The sequence below is a fragment of the Pollachius pollachius genome (assembly GCF_949987615.1).
Source record: "Pollachius pollachius genome assembly, chromosome: 1".
NCBI classification, from domain to species: domain Eukaryota; kingdom Metazoa; phylum Chordata; class Actinopteri; order Gadiformes; family Gadidae; genus Pollachius; species Pollachius pollachius.
This window is the reverse complement of record NC_136934.1, coordinates 13,758,673-13,779,202: the sequence shown is the minus strand read 5'-3', so window position 1 is coordinate 13,779,202 and position 20,530 is coordinate 13,758,673. Positions and strand designations below refer to the sequence as shown.

The 20,530-nt window shown below is 42.7% G+C and overlaps 2 protein-coding genes and 1 long non-coding RNA gene across 10 annotated transcripts; 2 read left to right on the top strand and 1 right to left on the bottom strand.

The window, feature by feature from the left end:
- Window positions 1-506: 506 nt before the first annotated feature.
- Window positions 507-1,466, top strand: LOC307077882. The gene is made up of 3 exons (XR_013811960.1): window positions 507-557; window positions 687-767; window positions 972-1,466. It is a non-coding gene; the product is annotated as an uncharacterized lncRNA (long non-coding RNA).
- Window positions 1,467-1,757: 291 nt separating this feature from the next.
- On the top strand, window positions 1,758-8,743 carry LOC307077851 (zinc finger BED domain-containing protein 4-like). Of its 6 annotated transcripts, none has more exons than XM_079739328.1 (9): window positions 1,758-4,187; window positions 4,296-4,499; window positions 4,598-4,815; window positions 4,916-5,029; window positions 5,132-5,332; window positions 5,482-5,574; window positions 6,486-7,807; window positions 7,936-8,037; window positions 8,206-8,743. In XM_079739328.1, exons 2-7 carry the CDS (start codon window positions 4,464-4,466, stop codon window positions 6,547-6,549), a joined length of 726 nt encoding a protein of 241 aa, XP_079595454.1. In that variant the 5' UTR covers window positions 1,758-4,187; window positions 4,296-4,463; the 3' UTR covers window positions 6,550-7,807; window positions 7,936-8,037; window positions 8,206-8,743. The 6 variants fall into 5 exon arrangements, with proteins under 6 accessions (XP_079595454.1, XP_079595453.1, XP_079595455.1 ...); XM_079739327.1 differs by having other exon boundaries at window positions 5,482-6,174; XM_079739324.1 differs by having other exon boundaries at window positions 5,482-7,807.
- A 3,774-nt stretch (window positions 8,744-12,517) lies between these two features.
- On the bottom strand, window positions 12,518-20,475 carry LOC307071626 (myogenesis-regulating glycosidase-like). 3 transcript variants are annotated; one of them, XM_079730671.1, is made up of 7 exons: window positions 20,389-20,475; window positions 17,796-17,974; window positions 17,294-17,716; window positions 15,596-16,124; window positions 14,633-15,437; window positions 14,394-14,503; window positions 12,518-14,082 (listed from the first exon to the last, which is right to left on the bottom strand). In XM_079730671.1, the coding sequence occupies exons 3-7, from the start codon at window positions 17,569-17,571 to the stop codon at window positions 13,735-13,737; spliced, it is 2,070 nt and encodes a 689-aa protein (XP_079586797.1). In that variant the 5' UTR covers window positions 17,572-17,716; window positions 17,796-17,974; window positions 20,389-20,475; the 3' UTR covers window positions 12,518-13,734. The 3 variants fall into 3 exon arrangements, with proteins under 3 accessions (XP_079586797.1, XP_079586796.1, XP_079586798.1); XM_079730670.1 differs by having other exon boundaries at window positions 17,819-17,974; XM_079730672.1 differs by having other exon boundaries at window positions 17,294-17,713; window positions 17,819-17,974.
- Window positions 20,476-20,530: the final 55 nt, after the last annotated feature.

Sequence of the window (20,530 nt, the reverse complement as noted above, 5' to 3'; positions counted from 1 at the left end):
AGCGTTAGCTGATATATCAGCGCTGTAGCATGTTCACATGCTTAATTCCTAACACATTAAGTTACACATTAAACATTTTCATTGTCTACAAAACAATTTACATGCTCAAATATGACAACAAATACAACAACATGTTTATTGACGATTAGTTTGACCTGCTTTAATGCAGTGGAGTATTCAGACACAAAAGTCACTATACTATCTTAGTGTTTAGGTGTAAGGTTTATAAGTGGTCAATAAGTGTTTCTTCATACCCTCTTTGTCTAAAACGTTGGGACATTTCATACTTTAATTTCATGAGCTTATAGCCTTCTTTGATTTGATATACTATTGTTGACTGCACATCACCAGCACCTGAGAATCAAAAGGCTGATCATAGGGACTTCTTCCCGTTTAGTATCAAGTAACCCTTCTTTAAGCTTCGTTTCCAAAGCAATAGAGAGGGGCGTTAACCACACCATGTATAAAAGTCTTCCACTAGCGCTATCATTTATCTCCTGCTTCCACGATGGGCTACGTTTGCATTCTCTTCGTTCTTTCTTTGACAATATCAACCGGTAAGTACACCTTTATGAACACCTCACGTTTTTGTTATTGGTTTAATCCGTTTAGTCGGGGGGGGAGAAAAAGCTTTCACCCTGCCTCTACGGGGATACATTGACAATGTGTTTCTGTGGGGGAATAAGATGCTTCACCCGCTGGAGACAACTGCTCTGAGCCCCTTGAATGTCCCTTATCCATGGATCGCTGTTTCACCACTGGCCTTGGTAACTTTTATTTTTTCTTTCAACATTTTTTTCTGAGGCGACCCTAGAAGTATTCTAATACACCTGATTTGTGTTCTTAAGATCGTAAGTTGTAACATTACTGTATTACCATACGGATATTGAAATGGGCAGTATGAAAAATAAGAATAATTCTATCTTGTTTTGCATACATTGCATTGTTTTGCATTGGATACCTTGATGAAGGGATGTCAATCCAGTCGCCTGTGTGCCCTGCCAGGGACCGGTTGCTGCGAAGGCGATTTGTGTAACCTTGGGAATACCATCAATAGCATCGGATCAAGCTTCTTCCTCCTGCTGTTGTCTACTGCTGCACTGTATTTCCTCTGATCAGTGGGTCTGCATGCATTCTAGAAACCTGGGGCCAGATTCACTAAGGAATCTCCAGATAATGACATTCTGTTCATCATCTGGAGACTATGTTTGCATCTAGATTACATTTAGGGCCCTAAGCAGATGCTTTTACCCAAAACAAGTTCCTAAGAAGATCTTTAGTGCATTCCTCAATAACTTCCTAATAGCCTGTTAAGAAATGTGGTTCCATTCTTACAAACTTTTTCATTTGTTCACCTTTTTGTCTTGCTTATTCTATTAATTATTTTTTATCTCCAAAACGTTCTCTGTACTAGTGACACATGTGTTACTAGCATACTGTATGAATGATTGATATGCTAACCTGAATGCCCTCACAAATTAAATTGTCAAAATATACTTGTCCGTTAAATTTTTTTGACGTTTATGGAATAGATCTATTGTTTTACGGATACTACCAGTGATTGTTTCATTTAACCATTGTCACATCATAAAGAAATGACCCTAGAATATGTGATGCCGTTCCTGTTTTTGACAAGGCAATTCAAAAGTGGTTGCAAAACAAACAAAAAGAATAAGAAAATAAATGTCAATTTGCAGAAGTAAGTTAGTTTCATATGTCTGACCTAGAAACAAAACAGGCGAAAGGTTTGGTTCAACCCAGGCAATATATTTATTCTATGTCACATGGAGGTTAGTACAATCATGTTGGAAAGATGTTATGTGAACTGAAAAAAAATCTGCACCTTCGTGCTGTTTAGGTGTAAGGTTTATAAGTGGTCAATAAGTGTTTCATCATACCCTCTTTGTCTAAAACATTTCATACTTTAATTTCATGATCTTATAGCCTTCTTTGACTTGATATACTATTGTTGACTGCACATCACCAGCACCTGAGAATCAAAAGGCTGTGCATAGGGACTTCTTCCTGTTTAGTATCAAGCAAGGGCGTAGGAACCGGGGGGGACGGAGGGGACGTGTAGAATATATTTGTGAATTTTTTCCGTGTAGTTAATTTATGACATATTTCTGTTCAAACCATTAACGGATCAGGTTTCCCCCCCCCCCCCCCCCCCCAATGTTCAACTCATTCCTACGCCCCTGGTATCAAGTACCCCTTTTTTAAGTTTTGTTTCCAAAGCAATAGAGAAGGGCGTTAACTTTGGGTTACTTAACGTAATCCCTGGTTCTTTGATAACAGAGTGAGGTGTTTCACTATGGGAATCGCCTCGGCATGACCTACTATGGAAGCTCCAATTAAACCACGTCTGTCCTTGACAGACAGATTGGACTGTGCCAAGGGGCCCCGCCCCCTGCACTTATACAGTCGACCATCCCTCCTCACACCATTGTATACAGGTTTCTTTCCGTGTAAATGCAAGGAATGCGTGTTGGTGAAACACCTCACTCTGTTATCAAAGAACCAGGGATTACGTTAAGTAACCCAAAGTTATTTTTCTAACTTCGTTCAGTGTTTCACTATGGGAGATATAGACCACTCCCGTATTGCATATGTCTCCCGAAGCCATGCAAATTCCACCAGGCAGTAATATTACATGGGCCGGCGGGGAGCCTGCTTTCTGGGAAGGCAAAGATCGAAGGCTTCTCCTTCCTGTTTTCTGAGAGTGCTGGTCTCTCTCATCTTCTCCAGAGCTGGACCAAACAGACCCTTGGTTGGGTCATATGCTGCATCCATGACCTCAGCTTTTTGTGTGTCACCCAGTCCGGAGAGATTGAGCCATAACGCTCTCTCACCTGAGACTGCAAGTCCCATAACTCGGCCACAGCCCAGAAATGCGCCCCGTGAGGAGCGCAGGACGAGATCATTCACGATGTAAATCTCATCCCAGAGGGCAGGGTTAGGTGACCCCGAGTCCAGCTGGCGACCCATTTCCTCCAGTATTTCAGCTTGATATGCAGACAGCAGTGTCATGGCATTGAGCGAGCATACCGACTGTGCTGAATAATTATATACCCTACGATAAGTGGATGCGGTGTGGCGGTCCATCTTATCAGGCAGAGAGATGCCCGAAGAAGCAGAGAGAGAGTGACGGTTTGGGTGGAGGTGGTACGCCACTGAAGGCTCAACAGCTGGGGGTTCGGCCAACCCCAGCTCACCCATCCCGTGGATCTCCAGCTTAGAGCAGCCCTTGGTTGGAAGCTTGCTCTTAAAAGGGCTGGACCAGTAGCGGCTCATTTCCTTCATGCAGGCGGGAACTGCTGGTAGGAGCTGCTTAGACGGCGGTTGGGCTGGTGGGAGCCTTTTGCCGTCATATAGGTCCCTCTCCTCCCCTTCAGCATCTGGGGTTGCAGGCCATTGGATGCCCAATTTTGCCGCAGCACGTTTGCAAACCTCGTACAAGTTACTGTCCATTGGTGGCACAGTGTCAGCCTTATGTAAAGTTGCTCTATTGTTATAAGTCAGTCAAATTCGCAGCAAAAATAAACTGTGAGAAGCAACCGTGTTATGAAATGCATAGCTACAGCCCACTTTAGATCATGGTTTTTGAGGCTACATCCAAATGGGCCCGTTTTAAATTTATTTATATCTGTATTGCTACGTTTGAGCCTGGGCTCCTCATTAATCCAGCGGAGCAGTTTAGAGGTGCTGCTTGCCCCTTTTATTTTGGAAATTCCGGATCTGCGTGTTTTTTTTAAACTTTTTTTAGATATATATATATATATATAGGCTATACTAGTTGTGTAATTGTGTGATTAGAGCTATGTTATGGTGCTTAGGTTCAAGGTGTGTGTGTGGCTGTGATTTTAAAAACATGTGGCTGAATGAATTTGGATCGAATGAGTGACAGCTATCAAATTATAGTAAGATTCCTGAAAGCTATCCATTTAGTCTCTTTTAAGGTTTGCCATGGTCATATTTGATGACCTTTGGGAACCATTTTTGAGCAACCTAAAGGCCAAAAAGTTCTTCAGTGTCCTGGCAGACTCTTCCACTGATGTGAGCACCCGTGACCTCGAGGGGGTGTCCGTCAGGATGCTGCAAAACGGGGAGCCCCAAAACTTTTTTTTTGGCAGTCGAGGAACTTGAGCAGGCTACTGCAGTTGGGCACCTTGCAGCTCTTAATGCGGGTAAGCTGAAACTCATTTGAAATAACCTTTGTTCATAAACATAAATAGATGTAAATATATTAAATGGTAGTTTAAAAAAATACATCATTAACTTGTCACTCTCTAAAGTATTTCAGAAAGTTGGCCTCTCAGAGTGGAAGGAGCGGTTAGTCAGCTTCGGTTCGGATGGAGCCCCAGTGATGATCGGGAGGCGGGGGGGTCTCTACTCTACTCCGGGAAGAAGTCCCCCACCTCATCAACATCCAGTGCTTTGCCTATGGACTAGAACTGGCAGCCATGGACGCCATAAACGGGGATGAGAGAATGAAGAAAGTAGGAGTCACAGCACTGAATTATTATTATTTTTAATTAATGTATGTTTAACACAGTAATGTTTTATTTCCTATAGTTATTTTGTCCTCTTCATACAGGTAACTAATCTCCTCAAAGGCCTCTACAAGAAGTATCACTACTTGCCCAAAGCCTGGAGAGAGCTTAAAGCACTGAGTGAGGTCCTCCAGCAGAAGATCTGGAAGCCGACCAATCTGGGGGGAACAAGGTGGCTCCCACATATTGAAAAAGCTCTTCAGACCCTAATGAAGGACTATCCTGCTGTGTTGGCACACATGGAGAACACAATTGAGATGATGCAAGTTGTTTTTCTGAAGCAATATTTTCCTTAAATTTGTATTATCATTACTGCGTTATATTCTCACTGAACAATGATACGCTGTTTGTGCTTATTTTAGATCTGCCAGCGCAGACATGATCGGGAGAGCCAAACAGTGTGTCCAGATCCTGAAGGACTACAGCCGCCTACTGTTTGTGGTCCTGGTTCAGGATATCCTGCATGTTTTGAGCTGGTCAGTGTACTTATTACTTTTTCCTCTGTATAGTTTGGAGTGAAAAGTAAAGTGTAGTATTAGTAAGTCTTATCAAATAGGTGACATTGTAATCCATTACAGTTTAAGTCTGAAGCTTCAGGAGGACGGTGTTACACTCCCAAAGGCCTTACAGGCCTTTGAGACGACACTGCTCATGCTTACAAGCATGCACACAACAGCTGGAGAGAGCCTTGAAACCTTTCTTCAGGAGTCAGCAGAGGGCCAGTTCCATGCAGTTCAGCTACAGAGCTTCAGCCAGGAGAGCAGGGATAGATTTAACAGGTAGGAAATTAAAAAAATAAGAACACGGTTAACAGTTCAATTAGCCTGTTGTTCATAAAAGGGCTCATTTAGTTGTGTTACTGTGTTAAATGTTTTATTTGCGTCCCTGCCTTTGAAACAAAATTTAAAAAGACATCTTATGTTGTTAGATTGAAGAGCCTACTCCTTGAAGAGGTCATCCAAAGCCTGAGGAGCCGGTTCAAGAGCCTGGAGTCAGACAAAATTCTTCTAGTGGCTGCAAGGTTGGTGGACCCAAGGGAGTGGCCCACAGAGGAGGCAGAGCTGGCCAGCTTTGGAGCGGACCATCTACTTGTGATCACAGAACACTTTGCCGAGATACTGGATAGGGCGGGCTGTGACAGGAGTCAGGCAAGACACCAAGAGTGGCCCAGTGCCAAAGTGGTCATAAAAGCGCTGCCCAGGGGCGAGTCTAGGTTCTGACTTTTTTGGTGGGGGGTAAATCTATGTATTTATCTATCAATCCAACATATTGCATTTTTGAACAGTCTGCTGATTTATTGTCAGAAAAGCACAGACCTTTTGTAACAGTTTAACCCCAGTTAAACTCATAATACCAATGAGTAAGGAGGAAAGGATTAAACACATTTTGGCTAGACTCTTGTAGGGCCCAACCGATTCATCGGGCTGCCAATTTAATCGGCCGATTATAGCCTTTTTGAAAATAATCAACATCTGCCAAAAGACGCCGATTACAACCGATTTTTTTTTTTTTAAATGTTATTGCGCTTAGTATCCAGCAGAGTGCGCTCCTACTCCATTCTACTTATGTAGCTTGAATGTGCTGAGCTCATTGGATAAACCGAGCAGAGTTTCCCCCCACGGTAAGTTTATAACTAGTTTGTGTAATGAACAATTGGTCCTTTTAAACGTGTAGGTCATGCTTGCAAAAGGATGGTTGGGGACATTTTGGCGAAACTAAAAAGAATAGCCACACACTTCAACCATTCAGTGGTAGCACAACAACGACTCTCTGTTATTCAGCAAGAGGTTGGTGTTCCTAACCATTCCATTATCCAGGCAGTGCAAACCAGGTGGAACTCCACACTGCATATGATTGCCAGGATGATTGAGCAAAAGAGAGCAATCACAGCCTATTCTAGTGACCACGGCCATTTTGTATGTCCATGTGCAGAGGAGTGGGATGTGGCAGCAAACCTGGCGGAGACCCTGACACCACTGGAAGATATAACACTTGAAATGAGCATGGCCGATTCCTCTGCTTCCTGCATTATACCATGTGTAGCAGTGCTGAAGTGTCTGCTCGAGTCAGAGGGACCAAACAGCAGAGGAATCAAGACTCTAAGAAAGACCATGCTGGAGAGCCTGGAGAAAAGGTTCTCTAAGGTGAAAGAGGCAAAAGAGGTGGTGCTCGCATGTCTGCTCGATCCACGCTACAAGGAGCGGCCCTTGTCACCAGAGATACTAGGTCAAGCCAAAGCCTGGGTAATGGAAGAAGCACAGAGGAATCCACCAGAAACACAAGGAGACACTGCCTGTGAAGAAGAGGGAGATCCGAAACGACAGAGAGTGGAGGAGGAACGGGCCCACAGTGTTCTAGACAGTCTGTATGACAGCATGCTCTCTTCAACCACTCAGGACGAGGAACCAGAGGAGATCATTGAAGAGCTGGAACGGTATATGAGGGAGCCTGTCATAGACCGGAAAAAGGGGAACCCACTGGAGTGGTGGAAGAGCAACGGTTTCCGCTTCAAGGGACTGTCGGGCCTGGCCAGGAGATACCTTTGCTGTCCACCTTCCTCTGTGCCAAGTGAGAGGGTGTTCAGTACCATTGGCAACATTTATGAGGAGAAGCGCAGCTCCCTCAAGGGAGAGAATGCTGAAAAGCTGTGCTTCCTGCACTACAACGTGCCTCTGCTGAAGTGGCAATATTAAGGATTCTATGACTGGCAGGGGCTTGTGAATAGAATTCTATTTGGAAAATATCCATATGCTGCTTGCCCCACACAACACATGTTACCTCGTTAATATACAGTTATTTTATACTATTATTATAGTACCATGGGTACGGTTGAGACAAAATCGCACCTCATGTATATGAGCAAATTATGAATAAATTAAATTGATTAGGGGTATTATTGATTGATTCTATTTTAGTATACAATCAAAGGGAACAGCATATCAAATATCACTTATTTTCAGTGTCTAGTTTTTGTGCAGTAGTGTAAAAAGCCAAAAGTGTCTCAACCGTACTCGCTCTACCCTACTATTGTTGACTGCACATCACCAGCACCTGAGAATCAAAAGGCTGTGCATAGGGACTTCTTCCCGTTTAGTATCAAGTAACCCTTCTTTAAGTTTCGTTTCCAAAGCAATAGAGAGGGGCGTTAACCACACCTTGTATAAAAGTCTTCCACTAGCGCTATCATTTATCTCCTGCTTCCACGATGGGCTACGTTTGCATTCTCTTCGTTCTGTCTTTGACAATATCAACCGGTAAGAACACCTTTATGAACACCTCACTTTTTTGTTATTGGTTTAATCCGTTTAGTCGGGGGGGGGGGGGGAGAAAAAGCTTTCACCCTGCCTCTACGGGGATGCATTGACAATGTGTTTCTGTGTAGTTGGGGGATTAAGATGCTTCATGTGTGCCCCTGGATACACCGCCTCCTGCGAGCCCCTTGAATGTCCCTTATCCATGGATCGCTGTTTCACCACTGGCCTTGGTAACTTTTATTTTTTCTTTCAACATTTTTTTCTGAGGCGACCCTATAAGTATTCTAATACACCTGATTTGTGTTCTTAAAATCGTAAGTTGTAACATTACTGTATTACCATACGGATATTGAAATGGGAAGTATGAAAAATAAGAATAATTCTAACTTGTTTTACAGGGGATAACGTGATCAAGGGATGTCAATTCAGTCGCCTGTGTGCCGTGCCAGGGACCGGTTGCTGCGAAGGCGATTTGTGTAACTTTGGGAATACCATCAATAGCATCGGATCAAGCTTCTTCCTCCTGCTGTTGTCTACCGCTGCACTGTATTTCCTCTGATCAGTGGGTCTGCATGCACTCTAGAAACCTGGGGCCAGATTCACTAAGGAATCTCCAGATAATGACGTTCTGTTCATTATCTGGAGACTATGTTTGCATCTAGATTACATTTAGGGCCCTAAGCAGATGCTTTTAACCAAAACAAGTTCCTAAGAAGATCTTTAGTGCATTCCTCAATAACTTCCTAATAACCTGCTAAGAAATGTTGTTCCATTCTTACAAACTTTTTCATTTGTTCACCTTTTTGTCTTGCTTATTCTATTATTTTTTATCTCCAAAACGTTCTCTGTACTAGTGACACATGTGTAACTAGCATACTGTATGAATGATTGATATGCTAACCTGAATGGCCTCACAAATTAAATTGTCAAAATATACTTGTGCGTTTATTTTTTTTGAGGTTTATGGAATAGACCTATTATACGGATACTACCAGTGATTGTTTCATTTAACCATTGTCACATCATAAAGAAATGACCCTAGAATATGTGATGCCGTTTCTGTTTTTGACAAGGCAATTCAAAAGTGGTTGCAATACAAACAAAAAGAATGAGAAAATAAATGTCAATTTGCAGATGTAAGTTAGTTTCATATGTCTGACCTAGAAACTAAACAGGCGAAAGGTTTGGTTCAACCCAGGTAATATATTTATTCTGTCACATGGAGGTTAGTACAATCATGTTGGAAAGATGTTATGTGAACTGAAAAAAAATCTGCACCTTCGTGCTGTTTAGGTGTAAGGTTTATAAGTGGTCAATAAGTGTTTCATCATACCCTCTTTGTCTTAAACGTTGGGACATTTCATACTTTAATTTCATGATCTTATAGCCTTCTTTGACTTGATATACTATTGTTGACTGCACATCACCAGCACCTGAGAGTCAAAAGGCTGTGCATAGGGACTTTTTCCTGTTTAGTAACAAGTAACCCTTCTTTAAGTTTCGTTTCCAAAGCAATAGAGAGGGGCGTTAACCACACCTTGGTTAAAAGTCTTCCACTAGCGCATCTGCATGTGAAATGATTGTCAAGCATCAGGGAGACGGAGGCGAAACTGTTGAATTTTCTTTCTTTTATTTTCCTTTGGAAAATAAATCAAATCATTGCCATCAGAAATCGGCGTACATATACAGCATCAGATCAAAAGCAAGGGCTTCTCTGATCGAGTAGGAACGCAGCACAGAACTAAACGCGGCAGATCTGCAGTACACCATATGGCCACGGGTGGCTCCCATTCACACTTATTAACCACAGCAGTTTTATTTTGGCGAGAATCATATATAATAATACACTACATTTTTAACTCTGTTACACATGCATCTACAGACAGCTCTAGCCATCTGCATGCAAATCAGGTTTCCGTGTGTAGCCGGTGATACTAGCCAGTATCAGTACCCCTCAATCAGGAACTGGCCATCAGAACAAGGGCACGTTGCTCCATCACCTATGAGAAGCTGCATGAGTGTCTCAAGATGAGCCAAACTAGGCAAACATGTACAATAGTTCTGTTTGGTGATGATTCAAAAAACATTGTTGAACTCTAAATACCTGTCCAAAATATGTGAGAACAAAATCTTTTATACTGATACGATTAAAAGTGAAGAAGGAAGGAATGCGTCTGACAAGTTTATTCCATGTAGTAGTACTATATATATAAAGTTAACACTATTTTAAGTACGATTTATTTGTAGCGATTCATTGACGTAGTTTTACTCTGTGTGGCCCCTGAACCCCCAGTGGTTTTCCTTTTCGGCCCACTTGTTAAGGAGGTTGAATAGCCCTGCCAAAGAATGCCCCATCTCCATGAATCGCTGTTTCAGCCTGGATCTGGCTCGCCTTGGTAACTTTTCCTTTTTCTTTGAAAAAAAAAAAATCTGAGACGTCCCTTAAAGTATTTATAATACACACTGTATCTGATTTGTGTTCTTAAGATTATAAATTGCAACATTAGTGTATTACCAAACGGATATTGAAATGGCCATGGATGTTGAATTTTTTATTCCAACTTTGTTGGAATAAAAAATAAGAATACAAATAAAAATAAGAATAATGCTTAATGTTTTGCAGGGGAAACCTTGATCAAGGGATGTCAATTCAGTGGTTTGTGTGCCCTGGAAAAGGTCGCAGCTTGCTGCGAAGGCGATTTGTGTTACCTTGGGAATACCAGCAATAGCATCGGATCAAGCTTCTTCCTCCTGCTGTTGTCTATCGCTGCACTGTATTTCCTCTGATCCTTCCCCTTATTTACATACGAGGCAAAATAAGTCATTGTTTAATTTGTTAAACAAACGCCTATAAAATATGGATGAGGAACTGAAAAACAAAGTCAAACAAGCCATTTTCCAAGCCCAAATAGCTAGCTTTGGCAAAAGTTAGACGTATAGTTACATTGTTTGATTACAAATAGATAAAGCAAAGCAATGTGCACATAAAATAACATTCCATTTCATAAATGTAATACGGTTTGGAATAAAAACAAACACAATTCAACACCCAAAATGAAACTAATCTCATAAATTACAGAAGTGAGATATTCAATATAGATTTCAAGTCAGCTGTCAAACACCCAGCCATGATGTACAAGGCAAACATACTTACATACTGCTTTTAAGGATGGATAACAATACATGGTTGGCTTTTACATTTCCTCTGAGCATTGATTTAAACATATGCATGATTCAAAGCAGATTTTGTTAACATCAAATAGAAAGCCTGATAATAATGATGAATACAAAGTGAACGATTTATTAAAATGAATAACCTCTTCAGACAGTTATCAAGTTTGCGATATGCAAATATTATTTATTAACAAATTCAGATATGTTATATTGAGCTCTTGCCCCGTTTCGCTCTTGGATGGACGTTGGAAGTAAAGCAAAAACATATTCTCCTAATAGAAAGCCTCCAAATTTCTGTCGATCTTTTAACATCGTAACTCGTCTATTTTATACAACACCGTTTTGATTTCTCCCGTGCCTTTGCATAGCAGCTGATTAATAAAAACAAATTGGTAAAATATGAAGCAATGCAGCATTCAATCAACTATATGGAATAATACATAAACCCAACAAGAAAACGCAGCTTAGGTCGACCCCAGCCATACTTCTCTAGCTAAAGGCTGAAGGAGAGGGCAGGACTTGGATGGCTGCTAAGCAGGAAGACAGTGGGCAACATGGTACAATCTCAGTAAAGTGTTATTAAAGGCTGTGGAAGGCACATGATGATGGCTGGAAGTTTAAATCACTGAATCTGACCAAAACTTTGGGCAGAGCATTGCAATCACCACCGGCGAAGCAGTTTGTGGGCGAGAGCAGGTTGAGAGCAGCAATGGAGTGAGTCATTACAAGGTTATAAACTGTTTATAACAGCAGCAATTCGCCTTTTTTTTTTAAACATTTCAACCATCCTTCCCCCTTCCTGTCCGTTCAGTATTGCGCGTATGTGTGCTTGTGTGTTCCCTCTTGTCTAGCCGTGCCTTCAATGTACCCATGTGAAGTAGGCGATCTCATCCAGGTCCACTGGATAATCAGTAAGATACATGGGCCCTTTATCAAAGTATTCCCCCTTGCGACTCTTCCACCTTCCAGCCGGCAGGTAAATGTCCCTTTCCTGCTTGCCCGGCTCCAACACCGGCGCCACCATCAGGTCGTCTCCTATCAGGAACTGGGAGTCAATCTTGTAGGCAGCCTCGTCATCGTTGGCGATCCACCACAGGGGCCGTATGATGGGGTCGCCCGTGTTCAGAACCTCGCCGGCCAGCTCCAGAACCCTCGGTGCCACAAGGTTCTTGTGGAACTCCGTGAACTTTCGTGCAATCTCTACTACCTGTTTTTGACAAAGTGAGTGTTTTGTCCATTAAACACAGTACAACACAAGGTCATTCTTGACACCTGAAATCCTGTTCATTATCTGGAGACTATATCCTTTGTTTGCGTTTAGATTACATTTAGGGCATTTAGCAGACGCTTTATCTAAAGCGACGTACAATAATGACAATTGTCATAAGAAAGAGGAACATAACACTGTCGTTATAGTAAGGATGTTTCTACATTTCTGAAGAGGAATTTCTACGATATTTATTCTATGGCACATGGAGGTAAGTACAATCATGGTGGAGGAAAATCCTGAAATCCCCTTATTTACATACGAGGCAAAACAAGTCATTGTTTAATTTGTTAAACAAACGCCTATAAAATATGGATGAGGAACTGAAAAATAAAGTCAAACAAGCCATTTTCCAAGCCCAAATAGCTAGCTTTGGCAAAAGTTAGACGTATAGTTACATTGTTTGATTACAAATAGATAAAGCAAAGCAATGTGCACATAAAATAACATTCCATTTCATAAATGTAATACGGTTTGGAATAAAAACAAAAACAATTCAACACCCAAAATGAAACTAATCTCATAAATTACAGAAGTGTGATATTCAATATAGCTTTCAAGTCAGCTGTCAAACACCCAGCCATGATGTACAAGGCAAACATACTTACATACTGCTTTTAAGGATGGATAACAATACATGGTTGTCTTTTACATTTCCTCTGAGCATTGATTTAAACATATGCATGATTCAAAGCAGATTTTGTTAACACCAAATAGAAAGCCTGATAATAATGATGAATACAAAGTGAACGATTTATTAAAATGAATAACCTCTTCAGACAGTTATCAAGTTTGCGATATGCAAACATTATTTATTAACAAATTCAGATATGTTATATTGAGCTCTTGCCCCGTTTCGCTCTTGGATGGACGTTGGAAGTAAAGCAAAAACATATTCTCCTAATAGAAAGCCCCCAAATTTCTGTCGATCTTTTAACATCGTAACTCGTCTATTTTATACAACACCGTTTTGATTTCTCCCGTGCCTTTGCATAGCAGCTGATTAATAAAAACAAATTGGTAAAATATATATAATATATGCAGCATTCAATCAACTATATGGAATAATACATAAACCCAACAAGAAAACGCAGCTTAGGTCGACCCCAGCCATACTTCTCTAGCTAAAGGCTGAAGGAGAGGGCAGGACTTGGATGGCTGCTAAGCAGGAAGACAGTGGGCAACATGGTACAATCTCAGTAAAGTGTTATTAAAGGCTGTGGAAGGCACATGATGATGGCTGGAAGTTTAAATCACTGAATCTGACCAAAACTTTGGGCAGAGCATTGCAATCACCACTGGCGAAGCAGTTTGTGGGCGAGAGCAGGTTGAGAGCAGTAATGAAGTGAGTCATTACAAGGTTATAAACTGTTTATAACAGCAGCAATTCGCTTTTTTTTAACATTTCAACTATCCTTCCCCCTTCCTGTCCGTTCAGTATTGCGTGTATGTGTGCTTGTGTGTTCCCTTTTGTCTAACCGTGCCTTCAATGTACCCATGTGAAGTAGGCGATCTCATCCAGGTCCACTGGATAATCAGTAAGATACATGGGCCCTTTATCAAAGTATTCCCCCTTGCGACTCTTCCACCTTCCAGCCGGCAGGTAAATGTCCCTTTCCTGCTTGCCCGGCTCCAACACCGGCGCCACCATCAGGTCATCTCCTATCAGGAACTGGGAGTCAATCTTGTAGGCAGCCTCGTCATCGTTGGCGATCCACCACAGGGGCCGTATGATGGGGTCGCCCGTGTTCAGAACCTCGCCGGCCAGCTCCAGAACCCTCGGTGCCACAAGGTTCTTGTGGAACTCCGTGAACTTTCGTGCAATCTCTACTACCTGTTTTTGACAAAGTGAGTGTTTTATCCATTAAACTCAGTACAACACAAGGTCATTCTTGACAAGGACATTGTTGGGACAACGGGCAACAGAAAATGTCTGAGATATCATATACACAGACAACACAAACACAATCAAATTCCTGTGAGAATTAATGCTAAACCTTATCTGGCCTGCCAAATGTTGTGTGTAACCATGAATACATTTAAGTTGTTCCAGACATGTACCATTGCAGTACACTAGTACATCTGAAATTAAATCTCCTACCAGAAATGCATTTAGAAAAAAAACTTTCAATGGTTTCTCCTCACCTCATCATCATAGGCCCAGGGGGGAATGGAGAACTGCATGGCAGGCATGAAAGCAGACAGCTCTAGCCATCTGATATATAGCTCCCTGTCTGGCAGACCATGTCCATCACCTGTCATCACAACCGAATACATTTTATTATAAAAATGTTGATTTATGTGTGTGCATGCATGTTAACACACACACACACACACACACACACACACACACACGTCAACTTTGTTTCAGCCGCACTACACACCTGTGGTGCGGTTGGGGTAGGCGTTGCCTCCTATCATGTCAGGCAAGACAAACTGGTAGCCCAGGATACCGATGGTCAACACGGTGGGGATGATGGACTTGAGGCCCAGCTCGTACCCCCACACCGAGTCCCGGTCGATGATCCTGAAGAAGCAGGAGATGTTCTGACTCTGGTAGCCCACCCGCAGCTCCGCCCGCTGGTGGAAGGGCAGCGCCATCTCCGTGTAGCGGCGGGTGAAGACCGAGGGGTCCTTCAGCGGCCCCAGGGTGCTGAACTGGCGCGGCAGGTAGCTGGTCTCCCCTGCGTCAAACTTGAAGGAGGTCACCCCGTAGCGGCTCTTGAGTGTGTGCAGCTGGGCGGCGTACCAGTCGCGGGCGTCCGGGTTGGTGAAGTCCAGGATCCCGCCGATGCCGTTCCACCACTTCACCAGCGCCGGCAGCTCGCCGCTGGGCTCCCGAACAAAGTAGCCCTTTTCCACGCCCACGGCGAAGTTGATGGAGTCGTAGTTGACAAAGGGGTGGGTCCACAGCGACACCTGGAAGCCGCTGGCCGCCAGCCGCTCGAACATGCCGCTGGCGTTGGGGAACTTCTGCGGGTCGAAGTCGAACTCCCCGTAGTCGGCGGTGTAGCGGTCGTCCAGCTCCAGGTGGGAGCAGGTGAAGCCGTGCCGGGTGATGTTGGAGGCGTACTGCAGCAGCTTCTCCTGGGTGACGGCCGTCTTGTAGAGGGCCCAGGTTGACCACACGGGGTGCTGGAACACGTCCGAGGCCGGCACCTGGATGGGCTTGGGGAAATACCGCCGCACCTGAACAGATAATTGGAAAAGTGAACAATAAAAAACAAATACAAGACCCGTAAAGTAAGCATGTATACAATGAATAAAAGTAAGACGATAGATTTAATCAGCTTGAATTTAAAAAGTACTTAAAACTTATGCCCGCTGTCCGCCTGTGATGAACGCACCATATATTTGTGAATAGACGTGACATCAGAGCCGACGCAAACTCTGTAGCTGAGTTCAGGCAGGGCCCGTTGTCCTTCCGGCGGTCTGTAAGGAGAGTCCTCGTAGCGGGCTTGGAACCGGAGGGTCCTGTCCTTCTCCGACCAGCCCAAGTGAAACGGAACCGAATCATTGATCTTTATAGCGGTTGCGTTTGATGAGAGCCAATAGCGTTCCAGGATTCCCCCAAAGGCATTCCGATTAGTGTAGATGTCACTGGTGATGAAGGGGAGTGGCTCCTCCTCACCCTGGATGCTGATAGGCCAATGTTGTGTCGCCGACTCTGCCCCTCCATACCAGTGGGAGTCGTTGTAGGCCATGGCATGTTCCACCGAGCGCTCGTGTTCTAGCTCCTCCCAGCGAACGCGGTAACACATCACCTGTCCAAACCCGACAGTCTGGACAAAGAAATTGAGATTGCCAGAATCGGAGCGAGAACAGCTCAGAATGCTGCCCTGCTTGGAGCAGGAGTCCAAGTCGAGAGTGCCAGATCTAAAGGGAGGTTCAGAGAACCAAGTCAGTTATTATTGCAATGCACTCAATGTGAACAAGTTCTGCAGGGAAATATTGATATTTATTTATTCCCATAATGTACTTGATGTTATGAAGTAAATGGAAGATGTATTGTACATAGAGTGATAGTGTCCGGAACACTTCATACATGTGACCACGTGCAAAAACCCTTCTTCCCTTCCCTTTCATCATATCTTGTCTAGCATCAAGCTGCCTAATAATATCCTGAAAGCATCACAGAGCGAGCTGTGAGACTGCCACACCACAAACTTTCACACCTTTTTGGGTCGGCTCTGCCTGAAGTCTGACACTTTTTGGTGTATATTCTTTCAAAAACAAAAAGGCGGACCAGTGTTCAAGAAAAAGCAAATAATTGTGTTCTTCGTCCAGGATACATCTTAAAGGATAGATTATTATTTTTTGATATTGGATACTGATATTGAATTTGTGGATAGAGAGAGCTGAAAAAAGCTAAAGGACTGGTATTGGATAGCGACGTTGCACATATTCTACTTGATTAGCGTGAGAAGTATTTTGTGTTTCTGTAGCCAGTAGTAATTAGCAAATATGATTAGCCTACAAATTGTGCACAAACTGAAAGTCCTTTCAGTGCGAGTCATTCTAATTTTGTGTAGGATGTGTTGCATCTATAGCCACAAACCTTGACTACAGTAGTCAAGAAGAGTTGCATGCACAAACAAAGTTGGACTTATCAAGGGAAGTGTCTAATTCATGTTGTTTCGGTCGTTCAAGTGTTCATTGGTGTTTTGAACAAAGGTTGAAAATACTTTTTTGGAAGTGAAAATACAAGAGAAGGCTTTACCAGCAGCAGGTCTACCCTCCGTATGAACCATGCTTGAACACAGGCACATTGCCATGTAGATCAGTCAAACCCTCCACCCATGACATCCCTGAGCAGTGAGCACCATCACTTGAGGGGATGCCACCATTACACCCTCTAATCCATGCAATTCCTAGGTAGGCCTTCTGTTGGATACCTTTTAGATATATTTTATATTGAGTCTCATATTGACATTGTACTTTGGTTTACTGGAAGTGAGAGTGGCATGAAAGACACGTGGGAGCCCAACATAATTATAATCATTATATAAAAAAGCCTCTGTGTCAGGCTCCAGCACTGCACTCACTTAAAGGCCATGCTGAAGATGATCGCCCCGGCCTGGTTACGGATGGCGAAGCCATCCTTGTTGAGGTTCAGCAACTCGGTCTTCAGCAGCTGGGCTTGACGGAGCGATGCGGTGTAGTAGCACCACGAGACGATGGCAGCCAGCACCAACACACAGCCGAGCACGCCAGCCACCACCAGGGGCCGGCCATCCCGACCAAGCTTCTTCTTCAGTGGGGAGCCGGTGATCCTTTCACTGGTGGTCTGGTCCCCCTGACCCCCTGGTACTATCTGGTACATCCTTGTGGCTCGGTCTTGCGCACTTAGGCGTTAGGGGCGGATTGTTTTGTAAGGGGTTTGGTTGTTTGGTTGAAGAGGGGAGCAGTTGTTATACTTTTGACTGAGACAGTAGAGGTCTATCTGGAGATCTTTGGATTCTGCTCTTCTGGAACAAAAGAACAAGAACACAAGTAAGGCTGGGATACGTTTTTTGGTAGCATCTGCCATATTGTGAGTTGAGTTACTCTTTTTGCAGCGGTTTCCTAACCTCCATTGCTCTTCTTTATTTGTTTTGTTGATCTATTCCCAGAGGTTTCTGCGGTCAGAGAAGTGCAAAGTAGACGGGCCGAGGAGGTGACTAGGAGGGAGTAGGCGAGCGTCCAGATCGGAGGGGGCACACAGGGCCGGCGTCCTGGGTCGCCATCTACAAGGGAACCCCAGACAGGAACAAGGGTTCGGTTAAACTAACAGATACGAGGAGGAAAAGTGAAATAGACAGAAACAGGACATCCCTCATCAAGCACACTAAATATATATAGAAGATAGAATGCCGTCACTCCCCTGTGGGTACGTAGACCCAATTCCATGGATTCACATCTACAGTAGTACGATACAGACTACTGTTTTTAACCAAAAATATATAAAAGAACACAGCAAACACAACTGTTATCAATAACTTATTGTCATGTCCTTCAATGAGAAGACATGTGGGCCATGAAAAAATATATACAGTGCGTGTGTTTGTGTGTGTGTGTGAATGTTGTAAAATTCTGAAAATACATACTGAACAGTGTAGGGTTTGTTAAACTGTTTTATAATACCGGATATAGACCAATTTCAATAGTAGGGCTGGGTAAAAATATCGATTCATCAATGCACTGCAATTTATTTGTTCTCGATTCAATTTCGATTCAGAATTTTTTTGAAATCGACTATTTCGAAAAAAAAAAAAGAAGCATACTCAGTCACTGAAATCTAGAAGCGAGTATGCATATATGCACATGCCCTTTTACATTTGTCCATGTTATGATTATTACTTTTATGCTGCAAGTTTACCTCAGGAACAATACTATACAATGGTGTATTCCCTTTTTGCTAGTTAAAGCACAATGAAATGGTTAATTCATTATGAAATGGTTATTCTAAATAATATTTAGGTATTTTTGTCATCTGCACGTATTATTGAATCGATATCGAAGCAATTGGATCAATATCAAATCGAAATCGAATGAAGACCTAAAGAATCGAATTGAACTGTGAGGTACCTGGCAATACCCAGCCCTAGTCAATAGCCCTGTCATAATTTCCAGCCTTTGAGTTCAGTAAGTGCCCCTATATTATAAGATATAGACTCACATCAATACGCTGGTCATAATTTCCAGACTTTGAGCTGAGTAGGTGCCTCTAAAGTATAAGACAGTGATATGCAGCAATCGCCAATATCCTTAATTATCAGTCATCAGGTGAACTAACTTTCACCAAATAAACGGGTGCGCACACCATCTCACTCTAAGTACAGTGCTTTACATGCAGTGAGTCAGTTTCAATGAAACCACCAGGGCACTCTTGAAAAGTAAACAATATTTTTCAACTGTCACCCTTTCGATAAGTGGTTGAAAGATAAAGTACAGGCTCTGCAGTAATGTCACACATCTGTATTCAGGCTAGCTTATAGCAGCAGTGTGAGCATTTGTGTGTCAGAAACATTATGTAATGTTGCACCTCTTTTTTTTTCTTCTTTATAATCAATAATCAATGCTTTAATTACATTTCGAATACTCATACTCGTTCATTGAGGTCAGGGTTGTTGCGCCAACACCACACCATTCAGTTATTCCCTTGGATGTCAGCAACTTTATCACTGTTATACACATTTCTTAGAAACATGCACAAAACTTAAATACCGTTTTCATTCCGTACAAACCTGTAACCATGTTACTTCTGTTTGGGTGGGATTACCATAAACAATATAAAACAATCTAAAAAGGGGAACAAGTATTGCTTTTACAAACCAAATATTGTATTTGATTTGGGCCCAACTTTAAGGTATGTCTGGTACATGAGAATTCTCCCTACCAATATTACACAAATTATGTTATAGCAATGATTTATATCAACATACCAATATACCCCTTCCAGGCCGACTGTCCTCCACACGCCAATGACAAGTATTTACCGCTGATACAGATGATATACCTAGATGTGCTACAACACCAACCTTCTGCTGGGTTTAAAAATCCCACGTGTATATCGCAATGCCAACTAAGATTTGTATTAAGACCTTTTGCAAATAAACTGTGTCGTTAAGGTAACCCTACGAATATTAGCATAACGTTACAGCAATGCAGCAGCTTTGAGTCCGTTGTGACCATTGCAGGTGTACAGATCGGTCGTGGTGGGAGGAAGACCAGTGATCCTTTGTCATCTCAGTGTCGCGTTTCCTTCCCCATTAACGTTATTCAAAATCACTGCCAGCAGCGTCGTGAGGTACAAACAACGTTGTCCCGTTACTTGAAACTTTGATAAAAATGGATAGTTACAGTCCATTTATCGGTTAGACGACGCATGATGCGCATATTGTACATTTAGTAGACTGTAAAATAAAAATGTCAACACATAAAATGTAGTGAGTGACCAAACCTGTTTGTGGTAGTTCTGTCGAACAGCTGCATCGGCTACAGTACAGTGTAATCAGTCACTAGCTGGTACACATTGTTACCGAGAACAAAGTCCTATCATCCACATTTATACTCTTTAATAGTTGACTAACTCGTTTGAAATAAATGTTCACTAACAAGCATGACAAGACGCTATGTCAAAAAGACAAACCAAACTCACCTTGCTGTTTTCGTGAGATTCAAGAGGACAACAAAGTTCTGCGCATAAGACAGTGCGCATTTAAAAAAATGTGTCCTTGATCCCGACAACACTTCCAGGGGATTGGCCTGCCCCTTTGTCAGCCAACCCCTTTGGCCTGCCC

What these genes read in the sequence shown, in the direction of transcription:
- LOC307077851 (XM_079739325.1), top strand. Translation starts at nt 6,245, where the DNA reads ATGGTTGGGGACATTTTGGCGAAACTAAAAAGAATAGCCACACACTTC.
- LOC307071626 (XM_079730671.1), bottom strand. Translation starts at nt 17,571, where the DNA reads ATGTACCAGATAGTACCAGGGGGTCAGGGGGACCAGACCACCAGTGAA. An exon ending in CTACCCCAACCGCACCACAG is followed by an intron (nt 14,504 to 14,632) that starts GTGTGTAGTGCG and finishes TTGTGATGACAG; the next exon opens with GTGATGGACATGGTCTGCCA. An exon ending in CCTGGGCCTATGATGATGAG is followed by an intron (nt 14,083 to 14,393) that starts GTGAGGAGAAAC and finishes TGTCAAAAACAG; the next exon opens with GTAGTAGAGATTGCACGAAA.